The sequence below is a fragment of the Penaeus monodon genome, chromosome 17, assembly GCF_015228065.2.
Source record: "Penaeus monodon isolate SGIC_2016 chromosome 17, NSTDA_Pmon_1, whole genome shotgun sequence".
In the NCBI taxonomy this organism is placed as follows: domain Eukaryota; kingdom Metazoa; phylum Arthropoda; class Malacostraca; order Decapoda; family Penaeidae; genus Penaeus; species Penaeus monodon.
This window is the reverse complement of record NC_051402.1, coordinates 42,203,378-42,218,377: the sequence shown is the minus strand read 5'-3', so window position 1 is coordinate 42,218,377 and position 15,000 is coordinate 42,203,378. Positions and strand designations below refer to the sequence as shown.

Here is a 15,000-nt window from a genome sequence, read left to right as displayed (position 1 = left end):
ATCCTCCACTCTTTCCCCTCTTCGCCCCCCCCCCCAAATGAGAATTATTATCACCCGCCCTTCCTTCCATCCCCACCATCCTAGCTCAGTATTATCTCACCAGCCATCCTAAATAAAGATATAACAAAAGATAAGAATGGAAGAAAAAATAAATTAATTAATTACAAATGGTAAATTTATAGAAAGAGAGAGCGTTATTCTCACCCACCGGCTCCTCCGTTCTCCCCCCCCCTCCCCCATCCCCACACAGGGCTCGGAGACTCGAGCAGCTCTCGAGCCAGCTTTAGAAATAAGGAATTAGGAATTAGAAATAAGAAAACCAAGAAATTAACGTCACAAAAGCGTTATTCTCACCCCCCCTGTCTGTCTCTCTCCCCGCACAGGGCTCGGAGACGTGCCTCGCCATCTTCCTGCCGGCGCTGGTGATGGGCAACTTCATGGTCCTGAATCTCTTCCTCGCTCTCCTGCTCAACTCGTTCAACTCGGAGGAGCTCAAGTCCCGCCAGGACGACATGGAGGATGAGTCCCGCGTCCTGCAGCTGTTCATCCGGATTCGGGTGATTGTGGTAGGGCGGATGTCCTTGGCGTGAATGCGATCCCCTTTGGCACGAAGGATGATGCGCGTGGCGGTCACGTGATCTCAGAGGCGCACGGGCACACACGCACTCTCACGTGTTACTTGCTTGCACCTTCTTTCTTCTTCTCCTTCTTCTTCTTCTTCTCCTTCTTCTTCTTCTTCTTCTTCTCCTTCTTCTTCTTCTTCTTGTCCTTCTTCTTCTTCTTTTCTCTTCTTCTTCTTCTTTTCTCCTTCTTCTTCTGTCTTCTTCTTTTCTTCTTTTTCTCTTCTCGTTCTCTTCTTCTTCTTTCTTCTTCTTCTTCTCTTCTTCTTCTTCTTCTCTCTTCTTCTTCTTCTTCTTCTTCTTCTTCTTCTTCTTCGTCTTCTCCGTCTTCTTTTTCTCCTTCTTCTTCTTCTTCTTCTTCTTCTTCTTCTTCTTCTTCTTCTTCTTCTTCTTCTTCTTCTTCTTCTTCTTCTTCTTCTTCTTGTATACTTTTTCCTCTTCACTCCGTCCTTCTTCGTTGGGTGAGATCTTGGAGGTCCGGGGGAGGGGGGGAGGGGGAGGTTTTAAACGTATTTGTTTATTTTAAATCAGTTTTTGCGTTTCTATCTTCTGTTCCTATGACTACTGCTTCTACCATTGTTTCTATAAGGAGTACTACTACTACTATCAGTATTACTACTTTTACTGTTGCTGCTTCTGCTTTTACTACTGCTGCGACTACTATTACTATTATTACTACTACTACTACTATTACTATTGCTTCTACTACTACTACTACTACTGATACTAATACTAATACTACTAGCCTACTAAAACAACTCGAACTACTACTGTTACCCTTACTATTACCACCACCACTACTACTACTACTACTACTACTACTACTACTACTACTACTACTATCACTATCACTATCACTTACAACTACTTCACTTTTTTTCGTTTTCTTATGAATTGTGTTTATTCTTCTTCATTATTTTCTTCACCTCCCTCTTTCTCCTCCTCGGGCCTCCTTACTTTTTTTTGTATGAATGGGGGAGAAGAATAAAAGATAAATAGAAAAAAAAGAAATAAAGGTGAACAGGAGAGAAATAAAAATGAAGAGTGAATGGAATGGGATAAATGAGAGAAAGCGATAAAGGTGAGGTCAATGGGAAAAGATGATAAAGATAGGATGGGCAATAAGGAAGATAGTGTGAATAGAAAACAAAAGTGAATAATGAGGTGATTAGGAGAAAAGGGAATATTTGGAACAGTAGAGGAAAAGTAAGAGATAGAATGATTATAAGAATATGAATAATTTGGGAAATAAAAATAGCATGAATAAGAAAAAAAAAAAAAAATGAGATGAATTGGAAAACCAAAATAATAGATTAATAATGATAAAATGAGTTTCACTTTTTTATCTTTATTTATTTATTTTTTTATAAGAGGAAAAAAAAACAGACAAACAAAAAAAAATGTACTTAAGTGATTTTTATATCTTCGTCTTCGTCTTCATTTATTGCGTTCGTCATTTATCAGCTTCTTTTATTAGTGTTGTTATCATTGTTGTAATTGTTATTGCTATTTTGGTTGTTTTTGTTGTTATTGTTATTTTTATGTCTTGTGTTGCTACTGTTATTTGCGTTATTGTTATTATTGTTGTTTTTCTTATTATTTTTTTATTATTGTTATTGTTATTGTTATTATCATCATGCTCATTTGTATTTCTGTTATAAATTATGTTATCATTATTACTATTTTTACTATTATTATTATTATTATTATTATCATCATCATTATTATTATAATTATTAATATCATCATTATTATTATCAATCTGAGTATCGTCATTATTACTATTATTAACGTCATCGATCATTATTATCACTTATTATCATTTCATTATCATCATCACTATCACTGTCATTATTTATATTATTATTTTCATTGTTTTTATGTAAACGAGGCTATTACCGTTTATCAACGGGATTTGCAACTTTCCTCCGCAACATTCACTAAACTCTAAAACAACTTTTGCCTCGAAAAGTTTCTCTTTCGAAAAATGAAAACTCTCGTCTTATTTTTTTTCGTGATTTTAAGTCATATTTAAAGTTGCACAATTAATGGGTTTATCTCGAACAAAAACAAATAGGTAATATATGTGTGTATGTATGTATGTATGTATGTATGTATGTTTGTATGTATATATATATATATATATATATATATATATATATATATATATATATATATATATATATATATACGTATATGTTTATGTGTATATATATACATATTATATATATATATATATGTATATGTATATATATGTGTATATATATTATATATATATATATATATATATATATATATATATCTACATATATACATATATATATATATATATATATAAAGAAAAGCATGCATCCGCAACACGGATAACCTCAGACAAAATAAAAGAAGTGTAGACCTAACGCACCAAAGAGACGAGACGATAAATAATAAGAATAATGAATAGATCAATAAAACACACATCTACCATGTAACTATCGATCGCGTAAACAATTATCAATAAAGAAAAAAATGCAGAGATTGAATTCCATGCGTGGAAAGGAAACCACGCGTTATGGCGCCAGAATCATTAAAAAAATCATGCACTGGGAGCATGACAGGCGGCGTTCATGACACACACTACTAAATAACGATGGGATCTTATCTGTGAGGCTCACTAAGGGTTTAAGTGTCGTTTCAATCATGTTGATATTCTCCGGAGTGGAATATTAACGCGGGTGAGTCTTGCGTTGGCGCAGGGCCGTCCCCGCCCCCTCTCCCCCTCTCCCTCTCTCCCTCTACAAGAGAATTAGACATGGAGAGAGAAGGGGGATAGCGGTAGAGAGAGAGAAGGGATTTAGCGATAGAGAGAGAAGGGGGAGATAGGGATAGAGAGAGAAGGGGGATAGCGGTAGAGAGAGAAGGGAGATAGCGATAGAGAGAGAAGGGAGATAGCGATATATATATATATATATATATATATATATATATATATAGAGAGAGAGAGAGAGAGAGAGAGAGAGAGAGAGAGAGAGAGAGAGAGAGAGAGAGAGAGAGAGAGAGAGAGAGAAGAAGAAGGGAGGGTGAGAGACATACCCGAAAGAACAACCGGGCGATGGAGAGAGAAAAGGAGGGAGGGAATGAATAAATGAATAATATAAATAGATGGAGAGAGAGAGAGAGAGAGAGAGAGAGAGAGAGAGAGAGAGAGAGAGAGAGAGAGAGAGAGAGAGAGAGAGAGAGAGAGAGAGAGAGAGAGAGAGAGAGAGAGAGAGAGAGAACGCCAGCGAAACAAGGCCATGGCCAGCCCAGTAGCTTCCTGGTATTGGCAGGGTGACTGAATGAAGTAGCTCACTACCATTGTAAAAAAAAAAAAAAAAAGTATTTAGGCCTGCTACCACCTGCAGAACCGCACTCTAATCTGCAATCATATTCACCAAATCTGCAATTGCCAAAATAACTTCTTGAGTCAAGTAAAAAAAAAACAAAGCATGAAGTCACAACGCAAGCATGAATGTAAATACAAAAAACGTGTATATATATAGCCTATATGTATGCGTGTACTGTACATAGAACATATGTATATAGGAGAGCACACGTAGACTAATCTTTTGGTACTGTATCTTCGCTGTCACATTCCAGTCTTAATAAGCACTTTAAGGCATTTATAATCACAGGGTTAAAGACTATTGACCACTTATTCCTATTAACTGCACTAATAACAAATGCGTTGTTGACCGTTTTATTGTTTATTTAATGCAATTGCATTTTTTTTTTCGCGCAGGCCGGTAAGTGGCAATGATATATGTTATATTTTTTCTCTCAAATGATTAAAGTCATGATTAATGAAAGGATGACAGTGGGTGAATTTTAATGAACGAAATATAAGGAACTTGAACATTGTTTAAAAAAAAAATCCTATCGGGATCTTTTCTCCTCATTTGCCCCCCCCTTCCCCCCCCACCCCTACATCTTGCAGGAGAGTCTTTTTCGGCGCAACAAGAAGGACCCATCCGACAAGGAAGGGGCTGACGAAGGCGACGAAGACGGAAGGGGAGGATTCGAAGACGACGACGAGGAGAAGAAGAAGATCAGGCTGGACGAGGACGAGGAGGGCAAGCACCCGCTGACCCAGGGCGATGACGCAATCCCGGACAGGGGCGTGGTCAAGCAGGCCATCAGCGAGCCCGAGATCAGGACGCGGTGTGACGAGGAGCTGACCTCGAACGACCCTCACCTCATGGGCTACAAGAGAATGACGGTTGCAGGTGAGTAGCTGTGCTGGGTTTTTTTCCTCTTTTTTTTCTTTTTTTTTCTGCTCTCTATCTCTCTCTCTCTCTCTCTCTCTCTCTCTCTCTCTCTCTCTCTCTCTCTCTCTCTCTCTCTCTCTCGCTCGCTTTCTCTCTCTCTCTCTCGCTCGCTTTCTCTCTCTCTTCGCTTTTCTCTCTCTCTCTCGCTTTCTCTCTCTCTCTCTCGCTTTCTCTCTCTCTCTCTCTCTCTCTCTCTCTCTCTCTCTCTCTCTCTCTCTCTCTCCTCTCCTTCCCTCTCCCTCTCCCTCTCTCTCTCTCTCTCTCTCTCTCTCTCTCTCTCTCTTCGATTCACTTTCTTTTTAATTTCGTTTTGTCTTTTTTGTGTTGTACCCTTTTTTATTTGTTTTTGAGTCTACCAAAAGGGGATAAAAGAGGAAAGTGAAATGTATATATGAAATGGGTGAGAGGCGGATGAAGAGGGGAGGATAAAAAAAAGTATGAAAGGGAGAATAGAGAAATGGTAAAACATTATTAAAAGTGGAAGACGTGTGTTAAGAATTTTTTTTTTTTCTTTTTTCTTTTTTGGTGAGAATTGCCTGGAAGTGAATTTCGCTGTGGACTGGATATTTGCCTTTTTTCTTCTTCTTCTCCTTCTAATTCTTATTCTTATTCTTATTCTAATTTTTATTCTTCTATAACAGGAGTACTCTCATTTTATCTATCTCTTTCTCCTGCAGTATAATTTATATTAAAGTTAATTGGATGTTTTTCTTAAACTTAAGAATAATATCCGTAACGTCGGTTAAGTAGCCTCTGTTAGTGATGTTCTGTATAGATCCAGCACGTGGGACTGCTGTTAAAAAACCTGTGGTGATAATAAAGATGATAAATAATGATAAGAATAAATAGAAATGAAAATATGATAAATATGATGATTTATATATATATATAAAATCTGCCTTGTAATGAGAAAATGCTGTGGTGTTAGACCCCCGGAGCAAGTATGTTCACGTTGGTTCAGATATCACATTTCTCGATCAATTGGATTGAGGAATAATTTGTGTTCGATATACTGGTATTTATTGTATGTTTTGTTATTCATCCATATTTATTCTCTAGTTGTTGTTCACTGATTTGCAGTATAAATTGTTTAAGAAAATCAATCATTTATGTTGCTCTGTTTTTCCCCTTGCTTTGTATAACTGATTTCGTTGGGTCATTGTTTTTTTGAAAGGGAGAAAAATAAAATAAAAGTGCATATGGAATTATGTACAAATGTGAGAATGAAGAATGTTCGTGTGATTGAAAAAAAGCGTAATTTGATGTGTGTGTAAAAGTTTATTTAATGTGGGTTGCATGCGATTTATTTTTATTTTTTATTTTTTTTGTAATTTAAAAAGTCTGATTTTTTCCAGCTGTCTATTATTTTCGTGTTGGCCTAATTACCAAAGAAAACTGGTCACGGTATTTGCATTTTTATATATTATGATGAAATTGTTGAATCTCTGGTAAAACTACTGGACATTCTAAAACCCCTTTGTTAGATAATGAACTATGACCAACTTTCCTGCTTGTGATATAACGTCAGTTTAATATATTCGTTATACCCTTCAGTTATATATCTTCGTCATGCCTTTGAGGAATGTGTACTTCGAGCTTTCTCCTTAATGATACCTCTGATTCATGTATATATGTGTGAGGGAGAGACAAAGCAAACTTGTTGTTCTGTTATTTATACTCTTTTAAAAAGAGAGAGAGAAAAAAGGAAAAAAAAAACATGATTTCTCTGTCTTCAACAACACTCATAAACTAACACTGTTTGTATTTATACTTTATTCTGCTGTGTATTTACCTACCTCGGTGTCTCTTTAACACGAGTTTTATTAGTCCTATTGTATTATTGTATCTTTAAAGCATATGCATAATCCATCGCCGTGTGTTATTATTCTTTCATTTATCACCCCCCCTCCCCCCTTTTTACTCATTTTAGTCAAGAATCGCCTCAATAGTGAATTGGCTCACCAGCCTCAAGAGAACGGACGCTTGCAGAAGATTTTGATAAACGGAAAGAAAGTTAAATTTCAAGGTAATCTGTCTCAGGTAGACATTTATTTAGATAGATAGTGAGTTCTAGAAGAAAATATGTATAATTTACTATACATATATATATCATACACATCTCTCTTGGATGTCGCTATCTTAAAATGGCACGTAACAAATAGCTTGTATTTGAACACACCCGTTTTTTGAGAAAAGGAAAACAATAATAAGGACATTTTGGTTTCTCCCTTCCTTTTTTTTTTACCCCTTCTCCTTATTTGCTGTCTTTGCCTTTCTATTTTGTGTGACCGGCCTTTTTTCCCCCTGATTTGACTTTTTTTTCTCTCTTTTTTGTCGTTTTATGAGCTTCTGCTTCGAAACATCGAGACTTCTTTTTTGCGTAGTTTTGAAAACCCAGCTTCAGAGTGATCGAAACGGAGTCGAGATCAGCTCTCTTAGATTACCTATACACTATACGATTTTTTTTTCTTTTTCGGTTAAAGCAAGGGATATAGAATGATTTTGGAATATTTATATTGAGATTTTTTTTTATATAAATATCTCGCCGAGGGAGATTTTCTTTTTTCCAAGTAAAAAAAAAAAAAAGGTGAAGTAATAACCCATAAGTAAAAAAATATATAATAATAAAAACAATATTAATAACGATAACCGGTCCCCAACAGTGTTTGACAGAGTATTTCCCGCACTCTATTCCTGACTTGTGTCCCGTGTGTGTCCTGTGTTGTATGGTGTGTACAGTGACCGCCCTCCCCTCTCCCCCTTTCCCCCTGTCATATGGTGTGACCTCCCCCTCCCCCCTTTTTCCCTGTCACAGCACCTAAAAAAGTGAACCTTAGTGCTGTATCTTTGCACGATGAATTTTTTCTGTAGTTTGTAGGAGTTTTGAACAGCATACGTGGCGCGGTATGTTATTGACTCGTGCCGCGTAGAATGCTGAAGTAAATTCACTTTTCAAGTTAACATACCTTTGGAAGACCTATGTTCCCTAACTATTATTTTTTTGAGAAATCACCATTTATACCAGTTTCTATTAGATAGTTTTTTTATGTCTCTTAAAATCATTTGTATAAATATGAAAAAAAACATGAGTAATGCATATGAGGTTCTATTTGCAAACACGTAGGTCAGTAATTATCACTTCTGTTCCGTGAAAGACCAAAGTTGTGTAGTAAGCTTGGGACCAGTCTCAGGTCCGTATTGCAATATGGACTGTGTCAGTTGCTAAGTGATAACTAAGTGACCAGGAGCTTGTTGCTGCAATGCGAGATACTGTATCAGAGCTTATTTTATAGTGATGGCAAGAATAATCTAGTAGAGATTATGCTACTGGGCATTTATTTTGCAAATGCTTAAGGAAGGCGTACTTTCTACACATGCTTTTCAAAGAGAGAAAAAGGTTACACGACCTCCTGCTTTAGATTATAGCACTGCATCATTGTAACAGTCTTAATGAATGTACTTTTATTTCATAAATGAGTATCCCATTATGTAGCATACCTGAATAACGATTCGGAGATGACGAAGCGGTGGTGATCCCAGCTTCTGAGCTCTTCTTTTGTTTCTTCTTCTCTCGTTGTCACTTTGGTAATCACGATGTTGACGTTATATTGCCCGTCTCCCCCATAATGTTGATGGCGTGACCTGGTCCCTTGGTCTGGCAGGTGAGGAGGACCGGACTGAGATCATCGAACTCCTCGACTTCCGCTCAGACCAGCCGCAGTTCGCGCGCTGCGGCGGCCGCGCGGCCCAGCGCCGCAACCACGAAAACGACCTCCGCGACTTCTCCTCGCGAGACGCCTCCCAGGAACGCCGATACGACGACCACCGCTCGGAAGACCGCCGCCAGGAGGAACGCAGGTCCGAGGAACGGCGCCCCGAGGACCGCAGGGGCGAGGATCGGCGGTCCGAAGAGCGGCGGGCCGACGAGCGCCGCCTCGAAGATCGCCGAGCCGAGGATCGGAGAGGGGATGAGCGTCGCCTGGATGAGCGGCGGTCCTTGGAGCGTCGCGGCGATGACCGACGGCCCGACGATCGCCGGCTCGAAGATCGACGAACCGATGACCGCCGCCATGACGATCGGCGAACGGACGATCGGCGAACGGACGATCGGCGAACGGACGATCGGCGAACGGACGATCGCCGGCATGAAGAGCGCCGAACTGACGAACGTCGCCTTGAGGATCGGCGGACCGACGATCGACGGTCTGAGGAACGTCGCGTGGATGAGCGCCGCCTCGAGAACCGGCATTCCGAAGAGCGGCGCTCCGAGGAACGGCGTCCCGATGCGCTCCGGCTCGACGACCGACGGCCCGACGAGCGCCGCTTCGAGAACAGGCGCTTCGACGACCGGCGTTTCGACGACCGCCGCGCCGACGACCGCCGCGCCGACGACCGCCGCCCGGACGAGCACCGCTTCGACGACCGCCGCTTCCCCGAGCAGCACTTCGACAACCGGCGGACGGAGCAGCGGCGCTCCGAGGAGTACTCGAGCGACTTCCGGCCGCCGTACCGCCAGAGGGAGTACCTGCAGCGGTACCGGTCGGCGCGCGACTACCGCCAGGAGTACCGGCACTCGGGCGACTTCCAGATGCGGGACTTCTCCTCGGACAGGCTCTCGGAGGAGTTCCTGCAGGACTTCCGCCATGCCGAGGAGTACCGGCCCCGGGAGTACCCCCTCGAGTCCCACTCCATCGAGTACAGACCTCGCACGTACACGGACGACTACCACCGCTCGGTGGACTACACCTCCTCCATGCAGGACTATCCGCTCGAGCGCCGGATACGAGACTACCTGCGCGAGTTCGGTTCGGGGGACTTCCGCCTGAGGGACTACCAGAACGACTTCCGGTCGCGCGACTACTCCTCGGAGTACACCCGCCTCTACCGGACGGGGGACTACCCGTCGCGGGACTTCCACTCGGACTACACCGCCACCGACTACCACAGCAGGGACTACCCCCTGGAGCGGCGCCTGCGGCTGTTCTCGCCGCACGGCCGCTCGTCGCTCGAGCTGCTGCACGACCGCCGCTCCGAGTACCACCAGCTGCGCTCCGACTTCCGCCCCGACGACTACTCGCGCGTGTACCCGCACATGTACCGCTCCCGCCGCTACCGCCCCGACGACTACCCCGGCCGGGAGTCGCCGCACGACTTCCGCTCCAGGGAATTCACGGACGAGTACCGCCCGAGGCTGTCCCCGGTGGACTTCGGCAGGCGGGACTACTCGCCGGACTACCTGCCCAGAGACTATTCCAGGGACCTGTGCACGTCACACGGCTACTCCAACGAGTTCCGAACCAGAGAATACTCGGATGATTACCCTTATAGAGAATACCCTCGAGATTACCACCCTAGAGTGTACCCCCGTGAGTCCCCCCCAAGGGACTACCCCCACGACTCCCCACCCAGAGACTACCACCGCGACTCCCCCCTTTCAGAATACCCCCATGAATCCCCAGGGAGGGACTACCCCCGGGACTACTCCAACGGATTCCCCCACGAGCACGACTACCGCCAGCTGCCCTTCCCGGAGACTAACCTGTCCGAGGCTACCAATTATAACGAGGACAGCGTGTCTGAGGTCAACCTGTCCGACGGAAACATTCCCAAGATGAAACTCGATGAGGTGAGACAGAAGAGGCGAGCTTTTTCTCCACCTTTTTTTTCTTTTCGCTCTCTCTCTCTCTCTTTTCTTTCCTTCCTTACCCTTTTAATAGAATTTTTTTAAAACGTTCCTCTTTTCTTTATTTTTAATGTATAGATTAAAAAAAAATACGTGCGTGTTTACTCGATTTTTTTTTTTTTTTACTCTGCGATTTCGAAATCTTTTACTAGTGTTTTCGTTTTCCTTTTTTTTTTTAATTATTACGATCACCGACTCGTGGTTCCGCTAAGGGAAAAAAACCTATATAGTCAATAAAAAAATTAAAAATTTATATGTACAGCGATTTTCAGGGGAAGAAACCCCCCCCCCCCCCCTAGTGCCGGGAAAAATACGAAAACAAGCTTTTTGCTTCGGTAAGTAAACAACCATTTTGAATTGCGTAGATTAGGGTTGGCCCAGCATCGTGATCAACCCTTTTTAACATATCCTTTTTTCAAAATGTATGATTTCTTTTACAAATAAAGAGCAATCATTTAGAGAATATTGGATTAAGAGTCACGATATTGAATTACGTTTTTTTGTTTGTTTTGTTTTTTTGTCATAATACAGGACTCTATATAGAAATATTTCAGGTGAGTTTAGCATTAAGTTCTAGTTATTTCCTTATTGTTATTACTATAATTATTCTGTTTTTTTATTTTTTTTGCAACAAAAAACACGCGGTCCCCTCCCCTGTAACAAAGTGCTATTGCAGATGACTGAAATTTTTGGGAAACAAGGTCTCAAACCCACTTGCTCTATTTCTTTTGATCTTGTACTGTTTTTTTTTTCAGAAATGGGGTGGTTCCAAACCCTTCCTTCCTTTTTTTTTTCATCCCTCTTCCATTTTACCCCCCCCTTCTTTTTTTTCATTTTTACTTCTCCTCCTCCTCCCTCTCCCCCTCCCCCTCCCCCCTCCTCCTCCTCCCCTCCTCCCCTCTTCCTACTTCCTCCCTCCCTCCCCCTTTTCCTCCCCCTTTTCTTTTTTCCCTTTTTTCCCTCCCCTCTCCTCCTTCCCCCCTTTTCCTCCTCCCCCTTTCCCCCCTTCTTCCTCCTTCTTCCTCCTTTTTCCTCCTCCTCCTCCTCCTTCTTCCTCCTTTTTCTTCTTCTCCTCCTCCACCTCTTCTCTCCCTCTCTCTCCCTCTCTCTCTCACTTTCACTCTCTATCACTCACCCTCTCTCTCTCTCACCTCTCTCCTCTCACCCTCGCCCCTCTCTCTCTTTCCCCTCTCTTTTCCCCTCTCTCTTTTCTCCCCTCTCTTTTCCTCTCCTCTCTCTCTGGGGTCTCCCCTCTCCTCTCTCTCTCTTTCCCCTCCTCCCTTTCTCTTCCCCCCTTTTCCTTTTCCCCTCCTCCCTTCCTCTTTTCCCTTTCTTTTTTCCTTTCCCCTTTTCCCCTCCTCCCTTTCCCCCGGGGTCTCTCTTTCTCTTTTCCTCCCCCTCCCCCTCTCCCCCCCTTCCCCCCCCCCCCCTCCCCCCCCCTCTCTCTTTTCCTCTCTCTCTCCCCTTCCCCTCCCCTCTTTTCTTTTCTCTCTTTCTCTCTCTCTTTTATCTCATCTCTCTCTCATCTCTCCCCCTCTCCCCTCCCCCCTCTCTCTCTCTCTCCCCCTTTTCTCCCCTTCTCCCCTTCCCCCTCTCTCTCTCTCTCTCTCCCCCCTTCCCCCCCCCCCCTCCCTCCCTCCCCCCCCCCTCTCTCTCCCTCCCCCCTCTCTCCCTCCCCCTTTTCTCCTCTCTTTCCCTTTTCTCTTCTCCCCCCCTTTCTCTCTCCTCCCTTTTCCTCTCTCTCTCTCTCCCCTTCCTCCCTCTCTCTCTCCCCTCTCTTTTTCTCCTCTCTCTCTCTCTCTCATTCTTCTCCTCTCCTCTCTCTCTCTTTTCCTCTCTCTCTCTCGTTCCTCTCTCTTCTCCCCCTTCCCCCTTTTCTCCCCCTCCTCTCTCTCTGCCCCTCTCCTCTCTCTCTCCTCCCCTTCCTCCCCTCTCCCCCCTCTCTCCTCTCTCTCTCTCTCTCTCTCTCTCTCTCCTCCTCTGTCTTTTTCTCTTTTCTCTCTCTCTTTTTCTTCTCCCCCTCTCCTCCCCTCTCCCTCTCCCCTCCTCTTCCTCTCTCCCCTTTCAAATTTCTCCTCTCTCCCCTCCCCTCTGCCCTCCTCCCCCTTCCTCCTCTCTGTCCTCTTGTTCCTTCTCTCTCTCTGTCCCCTCTCTCTCCTTCTCTCCTCTCTTTCTTTCTTTCTTTCTTTCTCTCTTTATTTTTTTTTCTTTCTTTCTCTCTCTCCCTCTCTCTCTCCCTCTCTCTTCCCCCTCTCTCTTCCTCTCTCTTTCTCTCTCTCCCCTCTCCCCTCTCTCCTCTCTCTCTCTCCTCTCTCTCTCTCTCCTCTTTTCTTTTCTTCCTCTCCTCTCTCTCCTCTCTTCTCTCTTTTTTTCCCTCTCTCTCTCTCTTTCTCCTGTTTCCCCCTCTCTCCCCTCTTTTTCCTTCTCTCTCTCTCTCCTCTCTCTCTCCTCGCTCCCTCCCCTTTTCTCTCTCTCCGTTTTTCTCTCTCTTCTCTCTCTCCCCTTTTCTCCTTCCCCTCTCTCTCCGTTTTTCTCTCTCCCTCTCTTTTCTCTATCATCTATCTATCATCATCTATCTCTTTCCTCTCAAATCTTTCTCTCTCTCTCTCCCCCTTTTCCTCTCTCTCTCTCTCTCCCCTCTCTCTCTCTCTCTCTCTTCTCTCTCCCCTTTTTCTCTTCTCTTCTCTTTCTTTTTTTTCCCCTGTCTGTCTCTTTTTTTCCCTGTCTCTCCCCTGCCCTCTTCTGTCTCTCTCTCTTTTTCTCTCTCTCTCCTCTCTCTCTTCTCTCTTTTCCTCTCCCTCTCCCCTTTTTCCCTTTCCCCTTATCTCTCCCCCCCATCCTCCCCTCTTTTCCTTTTCTCTCTCCTTCTCCCCCCCCCTCTTTTTTCCCCCTTCTCTCCCCTCTCTCTTTTCCTTCCTCCCTCTTTTCTCCCCTTTCTCTCTCTCCCCCGTTTTCCCCTTTCTTCTCCCCTCCCTTCTCTCCCTTTTCTCTCGCCCTTTCTCTCTCTCCCCCTCTCTCTCTTCCCCTCTCTCTCTCCCCTTTTCCCCTCTTTTCCCTCTTCCTCTCCTTCTCTCTCTCTCCTCTCTCTCTCTCTCCCCCTCTCTCTCTCTCTTTTGCCCCCTCTCCTCTCTCTCTCCCCCTCTCTTTGTCTCCTTCTCTCTTTTCTCTCTTTGTTTTCCCTCTCTCTCTTTCTCTCTTTTTCCCCCCTCTCTCTTTCTCTCTCTCTTTATCCCCCTCCCCCCTCTCCTCCTCCCCTCTTCTTTTCTCTCTCCCTCTTTCCCCCCCTCCCTCCCTCCCTCCCCCACTCCCTCCCTCCCTCCCTCCCCCCTTTTTCTTCTCCCTCCCTCCCTCCCTCTTTTTCTCCCCTCTCTCTCTCCTCTCTTTTTTCCCTTCCCCTTTCCTCTTTTTTCCTTTTTCTCCCCCTCTCCCCCTCTCTCTCTCTTCCTCTCTCTTTCCCCCCTTTTCTTTTCTTTCCTTCTCTCTCCCCCCTTTTAACCCCTCTCTCTTCTCTCTTTTCCCTCTCTCTCTCTCCTTCTTTTCTCTTTCCCCCCTCTCCTCTCTCTCTGTCTCCCTTCCCCCTTCCTTCTCTCTTTTTTCCTTTTCCTCTCTCTCTTTTTCTGTCTCCTTTTCCCCTTTTCGGGCTCTCTCTCTTTTGTCTCTCTCCCCCTTTTTTCTGTCTCTCTTTCTTCTTCTCTCCCCCCCCTCTTTCTTCTCTCTCTCTTTGCTGTCCCCTCTCTCTCTCTTTTTCTTCCCCCTTTTTCCTTTTTTCCTCTCTCTTTCTCTCTCTCTTTTTTCTCTTTTCTTTTTTCTCCTTTTCCCCCTCCCCCTCTCTCTCTTTTTTCTCTCTCTCTTTCCCCTCCCCTCCCCTCTCTCTCTTTCTGTTCCTCTCTCTCTTTCCCCTCTGTCTCCCTCTCTCTCTCTCTCTCCCCCTCCCCCTCCCCCCCCTCTCTCCCCCTCCCTTTTCCCCTTCTCTCTCTCTCTCTTTTTTCCCCTTCCCCTCTTTTTTTTCCTCTCTCTATCTTCTTTTTCCCCGTCCCCTTTTCCTCTCTCTCTCTTTCTTTTTGCCCCTCCTCTCTCTCTCTCTCTCTCTCTCTCTCTCATTTGAACTAGGTTTCTTACGTTCATTTATTCATGTAAACTAACTCAAAAAATCCACAGAAATCAAGGATTGCAAAGCACAGTTGGGAATCACTGATCTTCACTGTAAGTCACTTAGAAATACTTTAATGAAATACATTGACAGAATGGGCCTTCATCTTATCTCTGAAACATGGCATTTGCACACGGTATAAGCTCTTTGGATTGATATCAAATAATATGCTTTTTATAACTGTATAAGATTTTCCTTTTCATTTTACTTTTTTTTTATATGTAAGGGTTATGTCATTCCATATTTTGTCATAGGATTTAT

At 43.8% G+C, this 15,000-nt stretch overlaps 1 protein-coding gene across 1 annotated transcript in view; it reads left to right on the top strand.

The window, feature by feature from the left end:
* LOC119583765 (sodium channel protein 60E-like) overlaps positions 1 to 15,000 on the top strand; it is a gene marked incomplete at its 5' end in the record, with an annotated part of 79,952 nt that overhangs the window by 30,209 nt on the left and 34,743 nt on the right. Inside the window, 3 exon segments of the mRNA XM_037932431.1 lie at positions 384 to 566; positions 4,576 to 4,864; positions 8,569 to 10,532. Of these exon segments, the coding sequence (XP_037788359.1) occupies positions 384 to 566; positions 4,576 to 4,864; positions 8,569 to 10,532 (2,436 nt within the window).